General features: G+C 41.6%; 1 protein-coding gene across 4 annotated transcripts in view; it reads right to left on the bottom strand.

The window, feature by feature from the left end:
* Positions 1-17,053, bottom strand: part of LOC135206926 (uncharacterized) — a 147,662-nt gene that overhangs the window by 65,637 nt on the left and 64,972 nt on the right. For all 4 annotated transcript variants that reach the window (XM_064238427.1, XM_064238426.1, XM_064238425.1 and 1 more), the window contains exons 3-5: positions 6,676-6,867; positions 5,034-5,132; positions 4,577-4,739 (exon numbers count right to left, since the gene is read on the bottom strand). In XM_064238427.1, coding sequence (XP_064094497.1) covers positions 4,722-4,739; positions 5,034-5,132; positions 6,676-6,867 — 309 coding nt within the window. In that variant the 3' untranslated portion in view covers positions 4,577-4,721. The remainder of the gene's footprint in view (positions 1-4,576; positions 4,740-5,033; positions 5,133-6,675; positions 6,868-17,053) is intronic.

The raw sequence follows: 17,053 nt of genomic DNA, 5'->3' as shown, positions 1-17,053 counted from the left end.
TCAAAGCTACCAAAAAGGTAGTTCACTTTCTGGAACATCTGGGGTTCCAGATAAACAAAACGAAATCCAGGACTTACTCCGGAATCTCGTTTTCAGTGGCTAGGAATCCAATGGGATTTGTCTTCCCACAATCTGTCAATTCAGTGGCCAAACGGAAGGAAATAGCAAAATCTGTCAGACAATTTCTCAAATGCAAGCAAACGTCAAGAAGAAACCAGGAGAGAATCCTAGGGTCTCTTCAGTTTGCTTCGGTAACAGATATCCTTCTGAAAGCAAGGCTGAAAGATATAAATCGAATTTGGCGGTCAAGAGCAAACTCCAAATATCGAGACAAGTTGTCAGTAATCCCACAGATCCTCCGCAATCAACTACGGCCTTGGTCAAAAGTAAAGAACTTAGCCAAGAAAGTACCCCTTCAATATCCCCTCCCAGTGTTAACCATTCACAGGATGCATCCCTGTCCGGGTGGGGGGGATACTCTCAGTTCAAACAGGTTCAGGGGACTTGGTCAGTTCAATTTCGCCAGCTCCACATAAACGTGTTGGAAGCAATGGCAGTATTTCTCACTCTGAAGAGACTGGCTTCCCCCGAAGGAAGTCTCATCTAAGGCTAGTTTTGGTCAGTGCAGTGGTAGTTTCATTGCATCAACAGAGGAGGGTCCAAATCCAAGCATGTGAATCATGTCATGATAGCCATCTTTGCATTAGCAAACAAACACAAATGGCATCTGTCTGCCACTCACCTGGCAGGAGTAGGAATGTGATAGCAGACGCCCTGTCCCGGTCAGTTCCTACTGAATCAGAGTTGGTCTCTGGAAGACGGGTCATTCCAGTGGGTAAGCCGGAGAGTCCCAGGTCTCCAAAGTGGATCTCTTCGCCTCACAAGCGAACCACAAGCTCCCTTGCTATGTGGCCCCCCAACCTGGACCCTCTGGCTTATGCCACGGACGCCCTGTCGTTGGATTGGAATCAGTGGAGGAGAATTTATATTTTTCCTCCAGTGAATCTTCTCTTGAAAGTCCTAAGCAAACTAAGGTCTTTCAAAGGGATAGTAGCTCTGATTGCTCCGGACTGGCCCAAGAGCAACTGGTATCCTCTTCTTCTGGAATTGGGTCTCCGACCTCAACGGATCCCCAATCCCAAGCTATCACAATCAGTACAAATGAGGACTGTGTTCGCTTCCTCAGGAATTCTCCAGACCCTAACTTTATGGACTTCATGAAGTTTGCGGCTAATAAAGATGCTGATATTGACCCACAGAATATTCTCTTCCTAGAATCAGATAAGAGAGAGTCAACCATTAGACAATATGACTCAGCTGTTAAAAAATTAGCATCTTTCTTGAGAGAATCGAACACTACAACCATGACAGTTAATTTGGCTATATCCTTTTTCAGGTCCTTGTTTGAAAAAGGTTTAGCAGCTAGCACGATTACCACTCATAAATCGGCTTTGAAGAAAATCTTTCAAGTAGGTTTTCAGATAGACCTGACTGAATCTTATTTCACATCTATCTCTAAAGCCTGTGCTAGACTTAGACCTTCTCAGAGGCCTACTACAGTTTCATGGTTCTTGAATGATGTCCTCAAACTAGCTTCAGATACTGACAACTCATCCTGTACATTCATAATGCTCCTGAGGAAGACATTATTCTTATTAAGCCTAGCCATCAAGGAGACCAGAATTTCAGAACTGTCGGCTCTATCCAGGGATGCGGGGATGTGGAATTCCTCCCATCAGGAGAAGTTCTACTTGCTCCGGATCGTAGCTTTTTAAGCCAAAAATGAGGATCCTCTTGCAATGGTGGGCTCCTTGGAAGGTTATCCCACTTCCACAGGATCCTTTCTCTCTGCCCAGTATCAACTCTTAGAGCCTTTCTATCTCGTACTTCTTCAAGATCCTCAGGTGCTCTCTTCATGAGAGAAAAAGGTGGTACTTTGTCAGTAAAAGGTATTAGACAACAAATCCTTTACTTCATTAAACAGGCCAACCCTGAGTCATTCCCAAAAGCACATGATATCAGGGGAGTAGCCACCTCAATTAATTATTTTCAACATATGAATTTTGAGGATCTTAAAAGTATACTGGATGGAAATCCACCCCGACAGTCTTTAAACGGCGCATTATTTAAAGTCCTTGGAATCTTTAAAGTTTTCAGCAGTAGCAGCGGGAAACATTGTTTCCCCTGATACTGTATAGTAGTTGTAGCATAGATCCAGTCTCCTTTCTACCTACACAGCCAACATGCCTCACCCTATCGCCAGGCTACTCGAATATCATAGCCTTAGCCGTTGAATCATATAGTGGATTGTCCCTTATTTTTTTGCTAGGGACATCCACACTTGTACTGATAATGTACTTCAGTGTACCTACCCTTATTTTTATGCTAGGGTAGGACACAATGTGTTTGTTTATATTCACCATTTTTGTATTTATGATGAACTTCAGTGTACCTACCTTATTTTTATGCTAGGGTAGGACACAATGTGTTTGTATATATTTTGCAATACTTGTATTAATGATGAGCTTCAGTGTACCTACCTTATTTTTTATGCTATGGGTAGGACACAATGAGTTTGTATATTTTGTAAATTTGTTAAGTAAATAAAATACCCTTTTTCTTTGTATACATGCATCACTATAATTTCTGTAATTACATTTTAAGTACTTTAAGATTACTACGTTCTATTATTTTACTGTTTAGTATAAGTTAGTTTAAGTGCTTAATTTGTATGCTGTAATTGATTTACTTATATTATATCCATCATTTTACACTGTTTTTCATTGTCCCTTTTTCCCATCTTGTCTGTTTCTCTGGTACTCTTTCATAGGCCGACACGAGCTGAGCCCAGAAAAGGGATTTTGACGAAGGAAAAATCTATTTCTGGGTGATTGGCTCGTGTCGCCCTATGAAACCCCACCCTTTATGGGTTTATTTCCCCCCCTTGCAGGACAAGATGTATTTTAGTTGTTTTTAGATTAAGGATGTCCGCTAGGGGCGTCTGCTGTCCGTGGCGTCCTCTAGTAGTAGTAGTAGAGGCTGCATCGCCCGTTGGTATCAGCTCTCTCTTGGGGGGATTATGATGGGAGTTCTAATTGGTGTTTGTTCTCGTGGTAGTGTTCCACACTCGCCCCTATTATCATACCGACACTTCTTTTTAAGAGTGAGCGAGTCAGTTTTACTGACATTTTCTTAATTTTGTTTTTCTCTGGTAATTTTAGGTTAATTTTAACCTAGAAAGAATGATATTAAGGATCCTTTCATAGGCCGACACAAGCCAATCACCCAGAAATAGATTTTTCCTTCGTCAAAATCCCTTAAACTGTGCCGATTCACTGCCATCAAAGGGCCCAGGGGTACTTGAATCTTTATTATTTGATCTCATAAAGATTAATAGTAAAAAAAAAAAGTTTTTAAAAAAAAAAAAAAATAAACCTGAAAACCTTAAAAAGACATCATCAGCCTTTCATGGATTTTATTGTTCCACTAATGGCACAAGTGAGAACCGACTCCCAAATGTCCGCGTCCCTACCCTACCCAACAGGGAATGGCACAACATGATTAGTGGCGCCCAAGTGTAAACCAAACCCACTTGATAGGACAGAGTATTACCAAAATACAATCATCCCCACCCCACCCTAACCACATTATGGGCAAACCGGACAGAATGCCAAAAGTCCTATCCGCAAACTAGACCCCCCCTGGAATCCGTGGACCAGCCCTGCAAAATAGTTCCGCCTGATATCACTCAGGTCCTAACATTATCGGGCAGTTGATGGTCCTGCCACGTTCCCACTATTTACCTTCAGATATAAAACCCAGTCCCAGCTATGATATCTTTTCTGTTTAACAGGTCCAGTAAATTTCAGCAAAGGTGGAAAATTCCACAAAAATTAATCCAAATGTAGAGAAATATATGTTGTTTGGGACTCTTGGGTTTGAACTTGGGAACGAATTCCTAGGGTTCAAGAGCCCCCTCACCACGTCAAGGTGGTCCCAATACGAGGGGGCAAAAAACCAGAACACAGAAAACCGGGAACTCCAGGGCACATACGCTGATGCCGAGAAAGAGCAGAAGCCATAATCTTAGGCAAACACACGCACACACACACACTAAAAGAAACAAAAAGGGCAATGAACCGGGAAAAGGCCAAGAGAGGTTAACAACTCTCGCCCAGGCGGTCAAAAAAAAGACTGGCGTAGCGGCATCGCCCTTGACTACTCCTGGCCCGAGCTACGCATGCGTTGCCAGATATCACAAGATTCCTTGCTTTCATCTGCTTTATAAACCGGATCCAGCTAGGCGCTAGAAATTATCCTATGTTAAGACCGAAGGTTTGTTCGCGTATAAACAACAGTAATTTACTTTATAATGTAGCCTTATGGCATAAGCACTTTATTTGAAGATCAAATACTCTGATACCTAGCTAGGTATTAAGTTTGGTCATTTTGTATGATACTTTTTCATTGAAAGGATAAAGCAATATATTTACAGCAAATAACAGATATTTTGGTAACACAGTAAGACTGATGTAAACGACTTCACTTAGTTGAAAAAAAAAAAATAAATACTTACTAAAATCTCTCTTCTGGTTAATTTGTCAAGAATATCATCTTCTCCACCCATAGTATGTACGACTAGAAAATCAATTCGTTTTGTTTCAATAATATTGGCTGCAAGGAGGAGTGCATCTAAAGTAAAGCATGGCACAGAGATGATTTTAACCCAGTGCTTGATCCTGAAAAATAATTAAAAGAAATGTAAACTTCATTTATGAAATAAGCACATCAAGTTGTATATACTTATAATACTAACAAACGATAAAGATAGGTAAAAAATACAGATAAATTTTGCTCATTATTTGTCAAGTAGAGGAAAACAAACTGACAATTTGGAAACTTATCAAACAAAGAATGTACATACTGTATTCTGAATTCAGGCAAGTTGAAAGATGTCCTATGATAGTAGGAATTAATAAACCATTTAACTTTGTGCTTTCTTTAAATTTTAATAATGTCAGCATTTACCTTACCTCTTTAGCAACATATTGAAGAAGGGTAGATTTGCCTTCTGCTATCTTCTGAAATGTGCTATGAATGTATTCAGTTTCCTTTGGCTGCCAAAACAATTCCTGTGGGAGAAATGTATTCACTTTCAGTTCTCAGTGAACAGACTGATAGACTTCCAACACCACTTCAGTTCTCCTCAGTGTATAAACCGAGTTTCATAACAGAAAACTCATTTTTTTTTTTTTTGTACAAACTCATTAACCCTACAAGGTATTTGCCAACATCAGCACTCAAATCTAACTGTTGTCTGATTTCTAACATAGGAGATCCTCCTTGATCTCCTGAGAGCTGGGAAATATGAAGGAATCTGGATGAGTTCTCCTGTCTCAGCTGGCACAAAGATAAAACTGAAGGGACCTCATACAGAGCCTTCCCCAATGCAACTAACTACTCTATGGTGGCTAAGGTGCTGAGAAGGCTTATCCATTGCTTGGTGAGGCTCAACGAAAATGGTGAAATTTTCATTTGAGTGATTTTGTTTCCGTGCTTGAATTTGGTCTGTTTGTCATGGTAAGCTTGTCTACATATATCATCAAACCATGGGTGGTTATTTGTCCTAAATTTGATGACCTTTCTAGGGACTTATCTAATGACAAGTCATTAGCATTTCATTCAACTTCTTCTTGGGATCTGGATCTAATACAGCATCTGAAATATTAAGTGCCTGGCAAGCTTCTATGATGCTATTCCAATTGGTTCTGGACTTCAGTCAGACCATTTTGCTATTAGTGGAATTAGGAATACTATATATACCGATTGACAGATATATCCCTCTTAATGGCGTTATATTTACAGACCTCGACTTCACAACCAGAATCAAATTCATTATCAAAACTAATAAATAAACTCATAATACCAGTAACATTGTAAAAATCAAGACCAATAAACAACAATACGTGAGTACCATCAACAACGGTATTTACAGTATCAAAAATTGTCACGTATAAAAAAAAAGTACTAGAAGTAACTGGTCAACAAGGTGGGCCAGCATACCTTGTAAGGCAAAAGAGATCTGCCAGGTTTGCCACAACAGGTAGGGGAAGGCAGTCATGATGGATTTGAAATAAAATTCTCAGAAGGAAAAGATTAGATAAAGATGAAAGCATTTTCCTGATAATCCACCAAGCTTCTCTTGCTTTCTCACCAGCTTGTCCTACACACTTTTCAAAAAAGCTGGAAAGTGAATGAAAAAGATAATAAATGCCTGGTTGTACCCTCAGGCAAGGCAACACAAATCCAAGACCATGGAAGACCACAGTACAATGGCTATGGCACAGTCCAAGGTTGGAGAACAAGTTTTGTATTGAGACACCTTCTCTTAGAAGGATTGTTTACCAAGGCTAAAGTCTACCCACTGGCTTGATTTTGGAGTGTCCTTCTCCTAAAAGAGCTGCCTGCAAAGGCTAGAGTGTCTCTTCTACCCTAACTCGTGTTGGCAGGGACGTCACAGCCCGAATGCAGGGATGTCATACCCTGAAGTGAAGTGAGAAGTGATTTGCACGAATGTTTACTTTATGAAGTAATGGGTCTTCACCACTTTGATCACTAAGAACACTAGAAAAACAAACTGACCACATCTTTGACTAAACCGCAGAATTAGCTCACCTTTTTGTTGTAGTGCACATCGGACACACACACCTGAGCTGCTGCTGCTTTTCTACGTCTTCTCATTTCCTGGTACGCTTGCAAGCGTGGTTCAATTAGAAGACCTGACCAGTTCATCTCCTCTTCTAACCAAGATGTTAAAGACAGGAATACTCCATCAGCTGCACCCACTTCAACAAATATTCCACCTCTCTGGAAAGTGAAAATGTACTTTTAAAATGCACTAAAAAGTTAAAAATAATTTTTTTGAGATACACCAGGATTTTCTTACAATTAACCCTCTTACGCCACCGATTGGACGTATTAAACGTCGAGTCAAAATGTCTCCCGTATGCCGATTGGACGTATCATACGTCGGCTCAAAAAAGTTTTTTTAAAAATTCGCGGAAAAATACTTATAGGCCTACCAGCCGAAAACTTTTGTATCACGCGCCTTGGGGGATGCTGGGAGTTCACGGATCAAGGCGTTGTTTTGTTTACAATCGTTACGCAGGCGCGCAAGCGCGAATTTCTTTCTTATCGCACTAAAAGTATCAGTGACACATCTCGGAAATTATTTCGTCACTTTGACATAATTATTGCACCATTTTAAATTATCCTTTACATGAAGTATTATATATGAAAATGTGCGCAATTTCATGCACAATACAACTAAAAAATACTCATGATTGTAGCTTTTATCAATTTTGAAATATTTTCATATAAATAACGATAAGTGCAAAAATTTCAACCTTCGGTCAACTTTGACTCTACAGAAATGGTCGAGAAACGCAATTGTAAGCTAAAATTCTTATATTATAGTAATATTCAATCATTTGCCTTCATTTTGCAACAAATTGGAACGTCTCTAGCACAATATTTCGATTTATGGTGAATTTATGAAAAAACTTTTTCCTTACGTTCGTGCGATAACTCTTCCGATAAATTTTTTCGTGCGATTGTCCTAATGTTTGCACCCTTTTAAATTTGCCGTTACATAAAGTTTTATATATGGAAATGTGCGCAATTTCATGCACAATACAACAAAAAACAACCCATGGTTGTAGCTTTTATCAGTTTTGAAATATTTTCATATAAATAACGTTAAGTGCAATAATTTCAACTTTCGGTCAACTTTGACTCTACCGAAATGGTCGAAAACGCAATTGTAAGCTAAAACTCTTATATTCTAGTAATATTCAATCATTTACCTTAATTTTGCAACGACTTGGAAGTCTCTAGCACAATATTTCGATTTATGGTGAATTTATGAAAAAAAAAAAAAATTACGTTCGCGCGGTAACTCTTCCGAAAAAATCAGAATTTTTTTGTGCGATTGTCGAAATGTTTGCACCATTTAAAATTAGCTGTTACATAAAGTTTTATATATGAAAATGTGCGCAATTTCATGTAGAATACAACTAAAAATGATTGAAGGTTGTAGCTTTTCTCTTTTTTCGAAATATTTGCATATAAATCACGATCAAATAGAAAAAAACAAAAAAAACCACGTTCGGTCAAATTTGACTCTACCGAAATAGTTGAAAACGCAATTGTAAGCTAAAACTCTTACGGCCTAGTAATATTCCCTCATTTTTCTTCATTTTGAAAACAAATTTGAAGTCTCTAAAACAATATTGTGATTTATGGTGAATTTTTGAAAAATATATTTACCTTCACTCCGCGCGCCGATTCGCGGCCGCAAGTCTCCGAAATACGTACATGGCATTATCCTAATATTTGCTCCCTTTCATATTAGCCTTTTTATAGAGTTTCATATATCAAAATGTGCGCAAATTCATGAAGATTACAATAAAAAATAATTGAAGGTTGTATCTTTTTCCATCTTCGAAATATGTGCATATGAAAAAATATATATATTAAAATTTCGACATTCGGTCAAATTTAACTCGTCCGAAATGGTCGAAATCTGCAATTCTAATCTAAAACTCTTACAGTATCGTAATATTCAATCATTTGTCTTAATTTTGAAACAAATTGGAAGTCTCTAGAACAATATTGTGATTTACGGTGAATTTTTGAAAAAAATATTCTTTTGCGCCGCGCGTTCGAATTCGTACATCATTTTGTGATAATATTTTTCCGGTGTTGCTTTTATTGTTTTACAATGTATTATATATCAAAATGATTGCAATTTAGTGTACAATACAACGCAAATAAAAGTAACTGGTTAGCTTTGACCGTTTTTCTGCACAGCGTGATTTGAATACAATTATGTATGAATTTTTTTTTTTCGCTACCCTATATCGCATTATTTACATATGATAATGATATTATTTTTCATTCTGATGGTTGCATTCTAAACTTCAGGCAATGACAAAAAAAGGAGCCAAAAATGAACTCTTAATCTTCAAAAGTACGCGCGCTGTAATTTTTTGAAAAAATTATTTTTTCCACTTCCGCGCTCACTCCAAACCGGGCCCGGCATACGGGAGACGTTTTGATTTTTAGGCTCCGGCGTAAGAGGGTTAATCATGTCAACAAACATGAAAGCACAGGTGCCAAACATGGAAGGAAATGCTACATAAAAATTATTCTTTTTTATTTCTTGTAGCATTTCCTTCCATGTTTGGCACACATGCTTTTATTTAAATAAATGTGTTTTAAAAACAAATTTATATATTCTTTTATTTTATACTTTTTAGTTTTGACAGAAACTGTAACAAATTTATGATCATAGCTAATGAAATCGAGCCAAAGAAGGTCTGAAATATCTGTAAAGTTAACTTATTTTACAGAGTCAAGGAATGTATGAAAAATCCAGGGTTTCATAGAAATCCTGAGATACTGGGAGAGGTCACTGCTGACTTACTCATCATGTAAGGTTGTATTGTCAGTTATCTGGAAACTCTTATCATAGCCTTCACTTAGTGGAATAAAACCCAAGATATGTATTGGAGAGGCAACTGAATCCTCTCACCCCCTCCTTTTTATTTTATTTGTTTAAAAGATCGCCAATGAATGGCAGAAACACTAAGGATTGTCTATGCCAGAAATCTGCAGAGTCTGAGGACACTTCCATCCCCCACCCCCCTTGTTCATTCAATTGATAAATAGGTGCGTGGTTTCTAGTGGTTTCAACACCTAGATATCATTCTACTTCTATGGCTTAGCACAGCCTGCAAATTTTCTGAGTTGGGTCAAGTAACTATATAATTACTACATACTTACTGATTGAATATGCAATTCAATATCAGTGTTCAAGCGTAACTTATTTTTTTAAAGCCTCCAAATCTTTTTAGTGGGGAAAACTTTAAGGACAAGCGTTTAAGTATTTGAAATTCTACTAAATCAATGTCTACCGGTATGGGTTTGAGAATAACCGGGACAAGTCAGTTTGGACCTTGTGAAGGTCTTTCAACGCTGTCTTTACTGTCGAACTACTTCCTGCGTGTGTACCTGTTAATTGGAAATTGTCGGATGGACTTATTCTGATGCATACTTTCAGAAATTACATTTGTATATTAAGTTTAGCTCCTATATATTTAGAAGGGGGACAACATCCCACTCCACTAGACTTAGTCATGTAGCTCCAATAAGTAGTAATTGGAGTTTAAAGCATTGACAATGAGACTACTTATGAAAGAGACTATTACTGAAATGCCAATAACCCTCCTAAATTTGTTAGCATAGGGTAGACGTTCACCTTACAAGAAAGTAACGGTTGTGATGTATGGTAGGTAATTAGAAATAAAAGGGATTTTGACGAAGGAAAAATCTATTTCTGGGTGATTGGCTCGTGTCGCCCTATGAAAGGATCCTTAATATCATTCTTTCTAGGCAAAATTAATCTTAAAATACCAGAGAAAAACAAAATTAAGAAAATGTCAGTAAACTGACTCGCTCACTCTTTAAAGAAGTGTCGGTATGAGAATAGGGGCGAGTGAGAACACTACCACGAGACATTCACCAATTAGACCTTCCAATCAGAATCCCACAAGAGAGAGCTGATACCAACGGGCGATGCGGCCAGCTACTACTACTACTATTGGGACGCCACGGACAGCAGCGCCCCTAGCGGTCATCCTTAATCTAAGAACATCTTGTCCTGCAGGGGGGGGGCAATCAATACAGGGTGGGTTTAATAGGGCGACACGAGCCAATCACCCAGAAATAGATTTTCCTTCGTCAAAATCCCCTTTTCTGGGCTCAGCTTGTGTCGGCCTATGAAAGAGTACCAGAGAAACAGACAAGATGGGAAAAAAGGACAAATGAAAAACAGTTGTAAAATGAGGAATATAATATAAGTAAATCAGTTATTACAGTATATAAACTAAGTACTTAAGGCTATCTTATTTTAAACAATGACATAAAAGAAAGTTAGTAATGTAAAGTACTTAAATTACAGTAAACATAGTAAAGTACAAAAATGCAGTGTAATTTAAACAAAATAGATTTACTTAGATAACTTATTTACAAAATATACAAACACATTGTGTCCTACCCTAGCATAAAAATAAGGGTAGGTACACTGAAGTACATTATCAGTACATAGTGTGGATGTCCCTAGCAAAAAAAAATAAGGGACAATCCACTAATATGATCTCAGCGGCTAAGGCTAGAATATCCGAGTAGCATGGCGATAGGGTGAGGCATGTTGGATGAGGTAGGTAGAGAGGAGACCTGGATCTATACTACGACTACTATACAGTATCAGGGAAAACAATGTTTCCCGCTGCTACTGCAGAAAATTTTAAAGATCCAAGGACTTTAGATAATGACGTTTAAAGACTGACGGAGATTTCCATCCAGTATACTTTTTAAGATCCTCAAAGTTCATATGTGAAAGTAATTAATTGAGGTGGCTACTCCCCTGATGTCATGTGCTTTTGGAATGAATCAGGATTGGCTTGTTTAATGAAGTAAAGGATTTGTTGCCTAATACCTTTTACTGATAAAGTACCATTCCTTTTTCTCTCATGAAGAGAGAACCTGAGGATCTTGAGGATGTACGAGATAGAAAGGCTCTTAAAGTTGATACTGGGCAGAGAGAAGGGTCTTGCGGAAGTGGGATGACTTTCCAAGGGGCCACCTTGCAAGAGGATCCTCATTTTTAGCCAAAAACTACGATCCGGAGCAAGCAGAACTTCTCCTGAGGGGAGGAATTCCACATGACCCGCATCTCTGGATAGAGCCGACAGTTCTGAAATTCTAGCTCCTGAAGCTAGGCTTAGTAAGAATAATGTCTTTCTAAGAAGCATAGTGAACGTACAAGACGAGTTGTCAGTATCTGATGCTAGTTTGAGGACATCATTTAAGAACCATGAGACTGCAGTAGGCCTTTGAGAGGTCTAAGTCTAGCACAGGCTTTAGGGATAGACGTAAAATAAGATTCAGTCAGATCTATCTGGAAACCTAACTGAAAGATCTTCTCAAAGCCGATTTATGAGTAGTAATAGTGCTAGCTGCTAAACCTTTTTTCAAACAAGGATCTGAAAAAGGATATAGCTAAATTAACTGTCATGGTTGTAGTGTTTGATTCTTTCAGGAAGGATGCTAATTTTTTAACAGCCGAGTCATATTGTCTAATAGTTGACTCTCTCTTATCTGATTCTAGGAAGAGGATGTTTTGTGGGTCAATGTTAGCATCTTTATTAGCCGCAAACTTCATGAAGTCCATAAAGTTAGGGTCTGAAGAATTCCTGAGGAAGCGAACACAGTCCTCATTTGTACTGATTGTGACAGCTTGGGATTGGGGAAAATCCGTTGAGGTCGGAGACCCAATTCCAGAAGCAGAGGATACCAGTTGCTCTTGGGCCATCTGGAGCAATCAGGGTCTACTAGTCCCTTGAAAGTCCTCAGCTTGCTCAAGACTTTCAAGAGAGATTCACTGAGCTCAAAAACACAAATTTTTCTCCACTGATTCCAATCTAACGACAGGGCGTCCATGGCATAAGCCAGAAGGTCCAGGTTGGGGGCCACATAGCAAGGGAGCTTGTGGTTCGCTTGTGAGGCAAAGAGATCTACTTGGAGACCTGGGACTCTCCGGCATATCCACCGGAATGACCCGTCGTCTAGGGACCATTCTGATTCCAGAGGGACCTGACCAGGGACAAGGCGTCTGCTATCACATTTCTTACCCCCGCCAGGTGAGTGGCGGACAGATGCCATTTGTGTTTGTTTGCTAGGGCAAAGATGGCTATCATGACATGGTTCACATGCTTGGATTTGGACCCTCCTCTGTTGATGCAATGAACTACCACTGCACTGTCCAAAACTAGTCTTAGATGAGACTTTTTCGGGGGAAGAAGTCTCTTCAGGGTAAGAAATACTGCCATTGCTTCCAGAACGTTTATGTGGAGCTGGCGGAATTGAACTGACCAAGTCCCCTGAACCTGGTTTTGAACTGAGAATATCCCCCACCCGGACAGGGAGGCATCCGTGTGAATGGTTAACACTGGAAGGGGATATTGAAGGGGTACCCGCTTGGCCAAGTTCTTTACTTTTGTCATGGACGGAGTTGATTGCGAAGGATCGTGGAATTACTGACAACTTGTCTCGAGATTTGGCGTTTGCTCTCGATCGCCAAACTCGATTTATATCTTTCAGCCTTGTTTTCAGGAGGATATCTGTCACTGAAGCAAACTGAAGGGAACCTAGGAGTTCGTTTCCTGGCCTTCTCCTTGATGTTTTTGGCTTGCAATTTTAGAAAAAATGTTTCTGACAGACTTTGCTATCTCTTTCCGTTTGGCCACTGGAATTGACCAGATTGTGGGAAGACAAATCCCATTGGATTCCTAGCCACTGAAAACGACTCTGGGTAAGTCTGGATTTCGTTTTGTTTATCTGGAACCCCAGAATGTTCCAGAATTTGAACTACCTTTTTGGTGGCTTTGAGGCATTCCTCGACTGTTGGTGCCCAGATCAACCAATCGTCGAGGTATGCTGCTATCATTATTCCCTGAGTTCTCAATTGTTGCACAACTACTTCTGCTATTTTCGTGAATACCCTGGGGGCTACATTCAGACCGAAGGGCATCACTTTGAATGAGAATGTCTGATTTCCTAGCCTGAAACCCTAGGAATGGGCGGAAGTGGTCTGGCTATAGGGATAGATAGTATGCGTCTGTAAGATCGATGGAGCATGTGACGGCTCCACGAGGAGTAAGGTCCTTACTTGCGAGAGGGTAAGCATTTTGAACTTGTCGCAACGAATGAAAGAGTTTTAGCCTTGACAAGTCTAAGATTACCCTTCTTTTGTTGAGCCTTTCTTTGGCACGCTGAATAAGCGACCTGAAATTTTTAGATGCTTGACTCTCGCAATAGCTCCTTTCTGAAGGAGTTCCTCCGCATAATCTGTCACTTCCTTTGATGGTACTTGGCGGAATGATTTGATTGGAGGGGGATCTTTGATCCAACTCCAACCCAATGCCTTGGACACTATGCTCTGTTCCAATTGCTGAACCCCCACCTGTGACGGAAGAGGAACAGCCTCCCTCCTACCTGGGGAGCCTCATTGTTGATGGGCGGGTTGACCACCACGCCCTCCTCTGAACTGCTTACTCCTTGCCGCCCTTCCTGTGCCACGCTGGCGAAAGTGGCCTCTCGCCCTACCTCTCGATTGCCTATTAAAGGGAGGGTAAGTCTGACCTTCATACATAGGGTTGAAGGCCGGCGAGGAGTGCGTAGGAGGTCGAGGGTTGTGACTGAGGAGGACAGCAGGAGGATGGGCTGGGTCTGCTTGGATGTAGAAGGTTGTCCCTGTTGGGTAACCGGGACGGCCTGAACGAATTGCTGCTGTTGCTGGTGTTTCTGGTAAGGCTGGAACCTTTTACCAGACTTCTTTGGTTTCTTACCAGCAGTGGGGGGGGGGTGGATTCTTGCTTCCTCTTAGATGAGATACCCCACCTAGCTCTAAGGCTCTGGTTGAGCCTAGCAGCCTCGTGTTGTACCTCATTTACAGCGGACTCTGGGAAGAGATCCGCTCCCCACATGCTGGAAGCCAGGAGTCTATTAGGTTCGTGCCTAATAGTGCACTCCTGCAGAACGTGCTTTCGGCAATTCCTTCCCCTAGCTTGGAAGAAGTAGAAAAGCATCTGTCTGAACCGTCTGAAGCTGGGACTTGGCCAGATCTTAAACAAAGTTCCGTGCCATACGAGAGAGCAGCCATCTCTGTGATAATCAGAGAATTGAGGGACCTGCCAAACCTAGTTCGAGCGTCGAACTCTGCCTGAATCAAGGATCAGGCAGCCTTGGGAGCTTTTCGCCGAACTGGTCCATAGCACAGTCCGGTTTGAGCTTACCAAGCGTGAAAGTGGCAGGCAAGTTCTCCCACAATTCTCCGAAAGCTGGGAAGAGCGGAGAAGTAGACTCTGCTTCCCTCAGCTGTGGCATGGGCTCATTCTTGAGGACTGCCTGAAGAGTCGTTTCTACTATATTTTTGTAGCGAACGGAAGAGAGCCTCCTCCTCCGTCGCAAAAATAGTAAAAGGACTCTTGAAAGCCTGGAGCTTGGTGTTGGTACACTCCCAGTCCTCAAGGCAGTGAAACCCATTCGCGTTGAGCGTGATCTCTACTATAGAGAACGTTCTCCCTGGAGATCTTGTCCTCCCTAGTGAGCGCCGCTACGGTCAGCCTAGCATAACCAATGAAAGGCTGCGTCAATCCCGGAGGATAAAACTCGAAGTCCTCAATCCTTCGAGTTCCACACTCCGGGACAGAGATCATAACCATCTTTGAACGGAGCGTAAGCGGCTTACTCTCCATGGGTCTCCATGGAGAAAGCTGGTAGCGACTCATAAGGTGGAAGCTGGAGAATACCAGCACTTGCTACTGGGGAGATTGGGAAGAGGAGCCTGAGCAAGCCCAGCTACTCGGTCCTCATTCTCTCTAACTCTGTTAGAGAGATCTTGGATGGACTGGCCCGACTGAGACAGAGTGCTCGACAGTTGTGGCGAACATCTGCTCGGACTTTGTTCCTAGGGCGGAGAACTTGTGAGCCAACCAGTCTCACCTACCTGTTGCATCACCACTGCTGAGAAAGCAGTGGGATCAAAGGTGCTAGGTCCCGCTACTCCAACCGGCGTTGCCGGAGTGGATGGCGGTGGAGGCCGGAGAAGGCATTGGCTCGGCGGGAGCGCGAGCCTTCTCCTTAGAAGACTTGCTTCTAGAGCTCTTTGAATATGAAGAGCTCGGCTTAGCCTTCACCGCGTCAGCATAGGAAGTTGAAGACTTCTTAGCTGAGGAAGACGACGACGACTTTTTAGAAGTCGTCTTAACAAGGGTCTTCGGTTCTCTCTGTCCTTTCACCTTGGGGTACAGAGAGAGCGGGAGAGCGGGTAGGGATCTCAGATCCCAAAAAGCCTTGGAAAGAAGCAGTAGAAGAAGGGACAGGAGAAGATCCAGGAGCGCCCAAGGAAAGACCTTGGGCACCCGACACACCTACCTCAACCAACAAATCCTCAGCACCTACCGCCATAGGCTCAATATTAAGGTCCAAGGTTGCGACGTCCGGGACCGTCTCTTGCGTGGCCACGACCCCGAAGACTGCTGCATCTCCTGCTGGATGGAGCTATTGAGAGGGGCTGCGGATATTGGGGTCAACATACCCTGTTGACTTGCCACCGGGGAAGATCTGAACGGCCAGCTTCTTGTCCAATATGTAAGGCTGGCCTTTGGCGGCGTTCTTCCCGAAGCCGCCCACCACGCTTTCAGGGTTGCTAGGGCGACTTCCCTCACACCGGCAGCCTGAAAGAGAAGGCGAAATGAAGCTTCTAATGGCGGAGCGGGGTTAACAAGCTTATGACTAAGTGTTGTTAGTAAAACGATAAAAAAGTCTATAATCGACTTACCCCCTCCAACCAGCTGACTGGCCAGGTCGTAACAGATGGCGCAGGCTTTTCCGGGTGCCAGACGATCATGTCGTGGCACACGGAGCGTGAGACCTGCACTCATCGTGGGCCGCAGGGGTCGTATAACGTCCGCATTGCACCCAACGGACCTGACAGTTGGTAGCCTGTAAGTGGAAAAGATACATAAGTATCAGGAGAACACTTACAGCCTAACAGTTGCTCCGCTGGTGCCGGAGCGAGAAAGTTAGATTAAACCAGAGCCCCGCCATAATACTGTGGTAGTAATATGGTTGGTTTGTCCAAGGCTACGCCAGAGACAAGAGATAGAATCCAACCAGGTGTGGTGGTGAAAATGAAACCACAACGGACAACGGCGGAGATGGTATACATATCAATAAAATATAATATAGAAATCATCGTAAAAACTAGGGTATATCCTTAAAAATAACAAAATAATTATCAAACCTTTCCCCTCCCGTCTACTAGAAGAGTGCCCGGGTAAGAAGGCGAAGCTCCCTTCCGGCTAAGCGGGGGAGAAAGGTAAGGATATAGTAGGCAAGCAATAGACCACTAGTAGTGACCACCCCG

This window comes from Macrobrachium nipponense, chromosome 31 (genome assembly GCF_015104395.2).
Source record: "Macrobrachium nipponense isolate FS-2020 chromosome 31, ASM1510439v2, whole genome shotgun sequence".
Classification (NCBI taxonomy): Eukaryota; Metazoa; Arthropoda; class Malacostraca; order Decapoda; family Palaemonidae; genus Macrobrachium; species Macrobrachium nipponense.
Note: the sequence above shows the minus strand (reverse complement) of the source record. Positions and strands in the feature narration are given on the sequence as shown.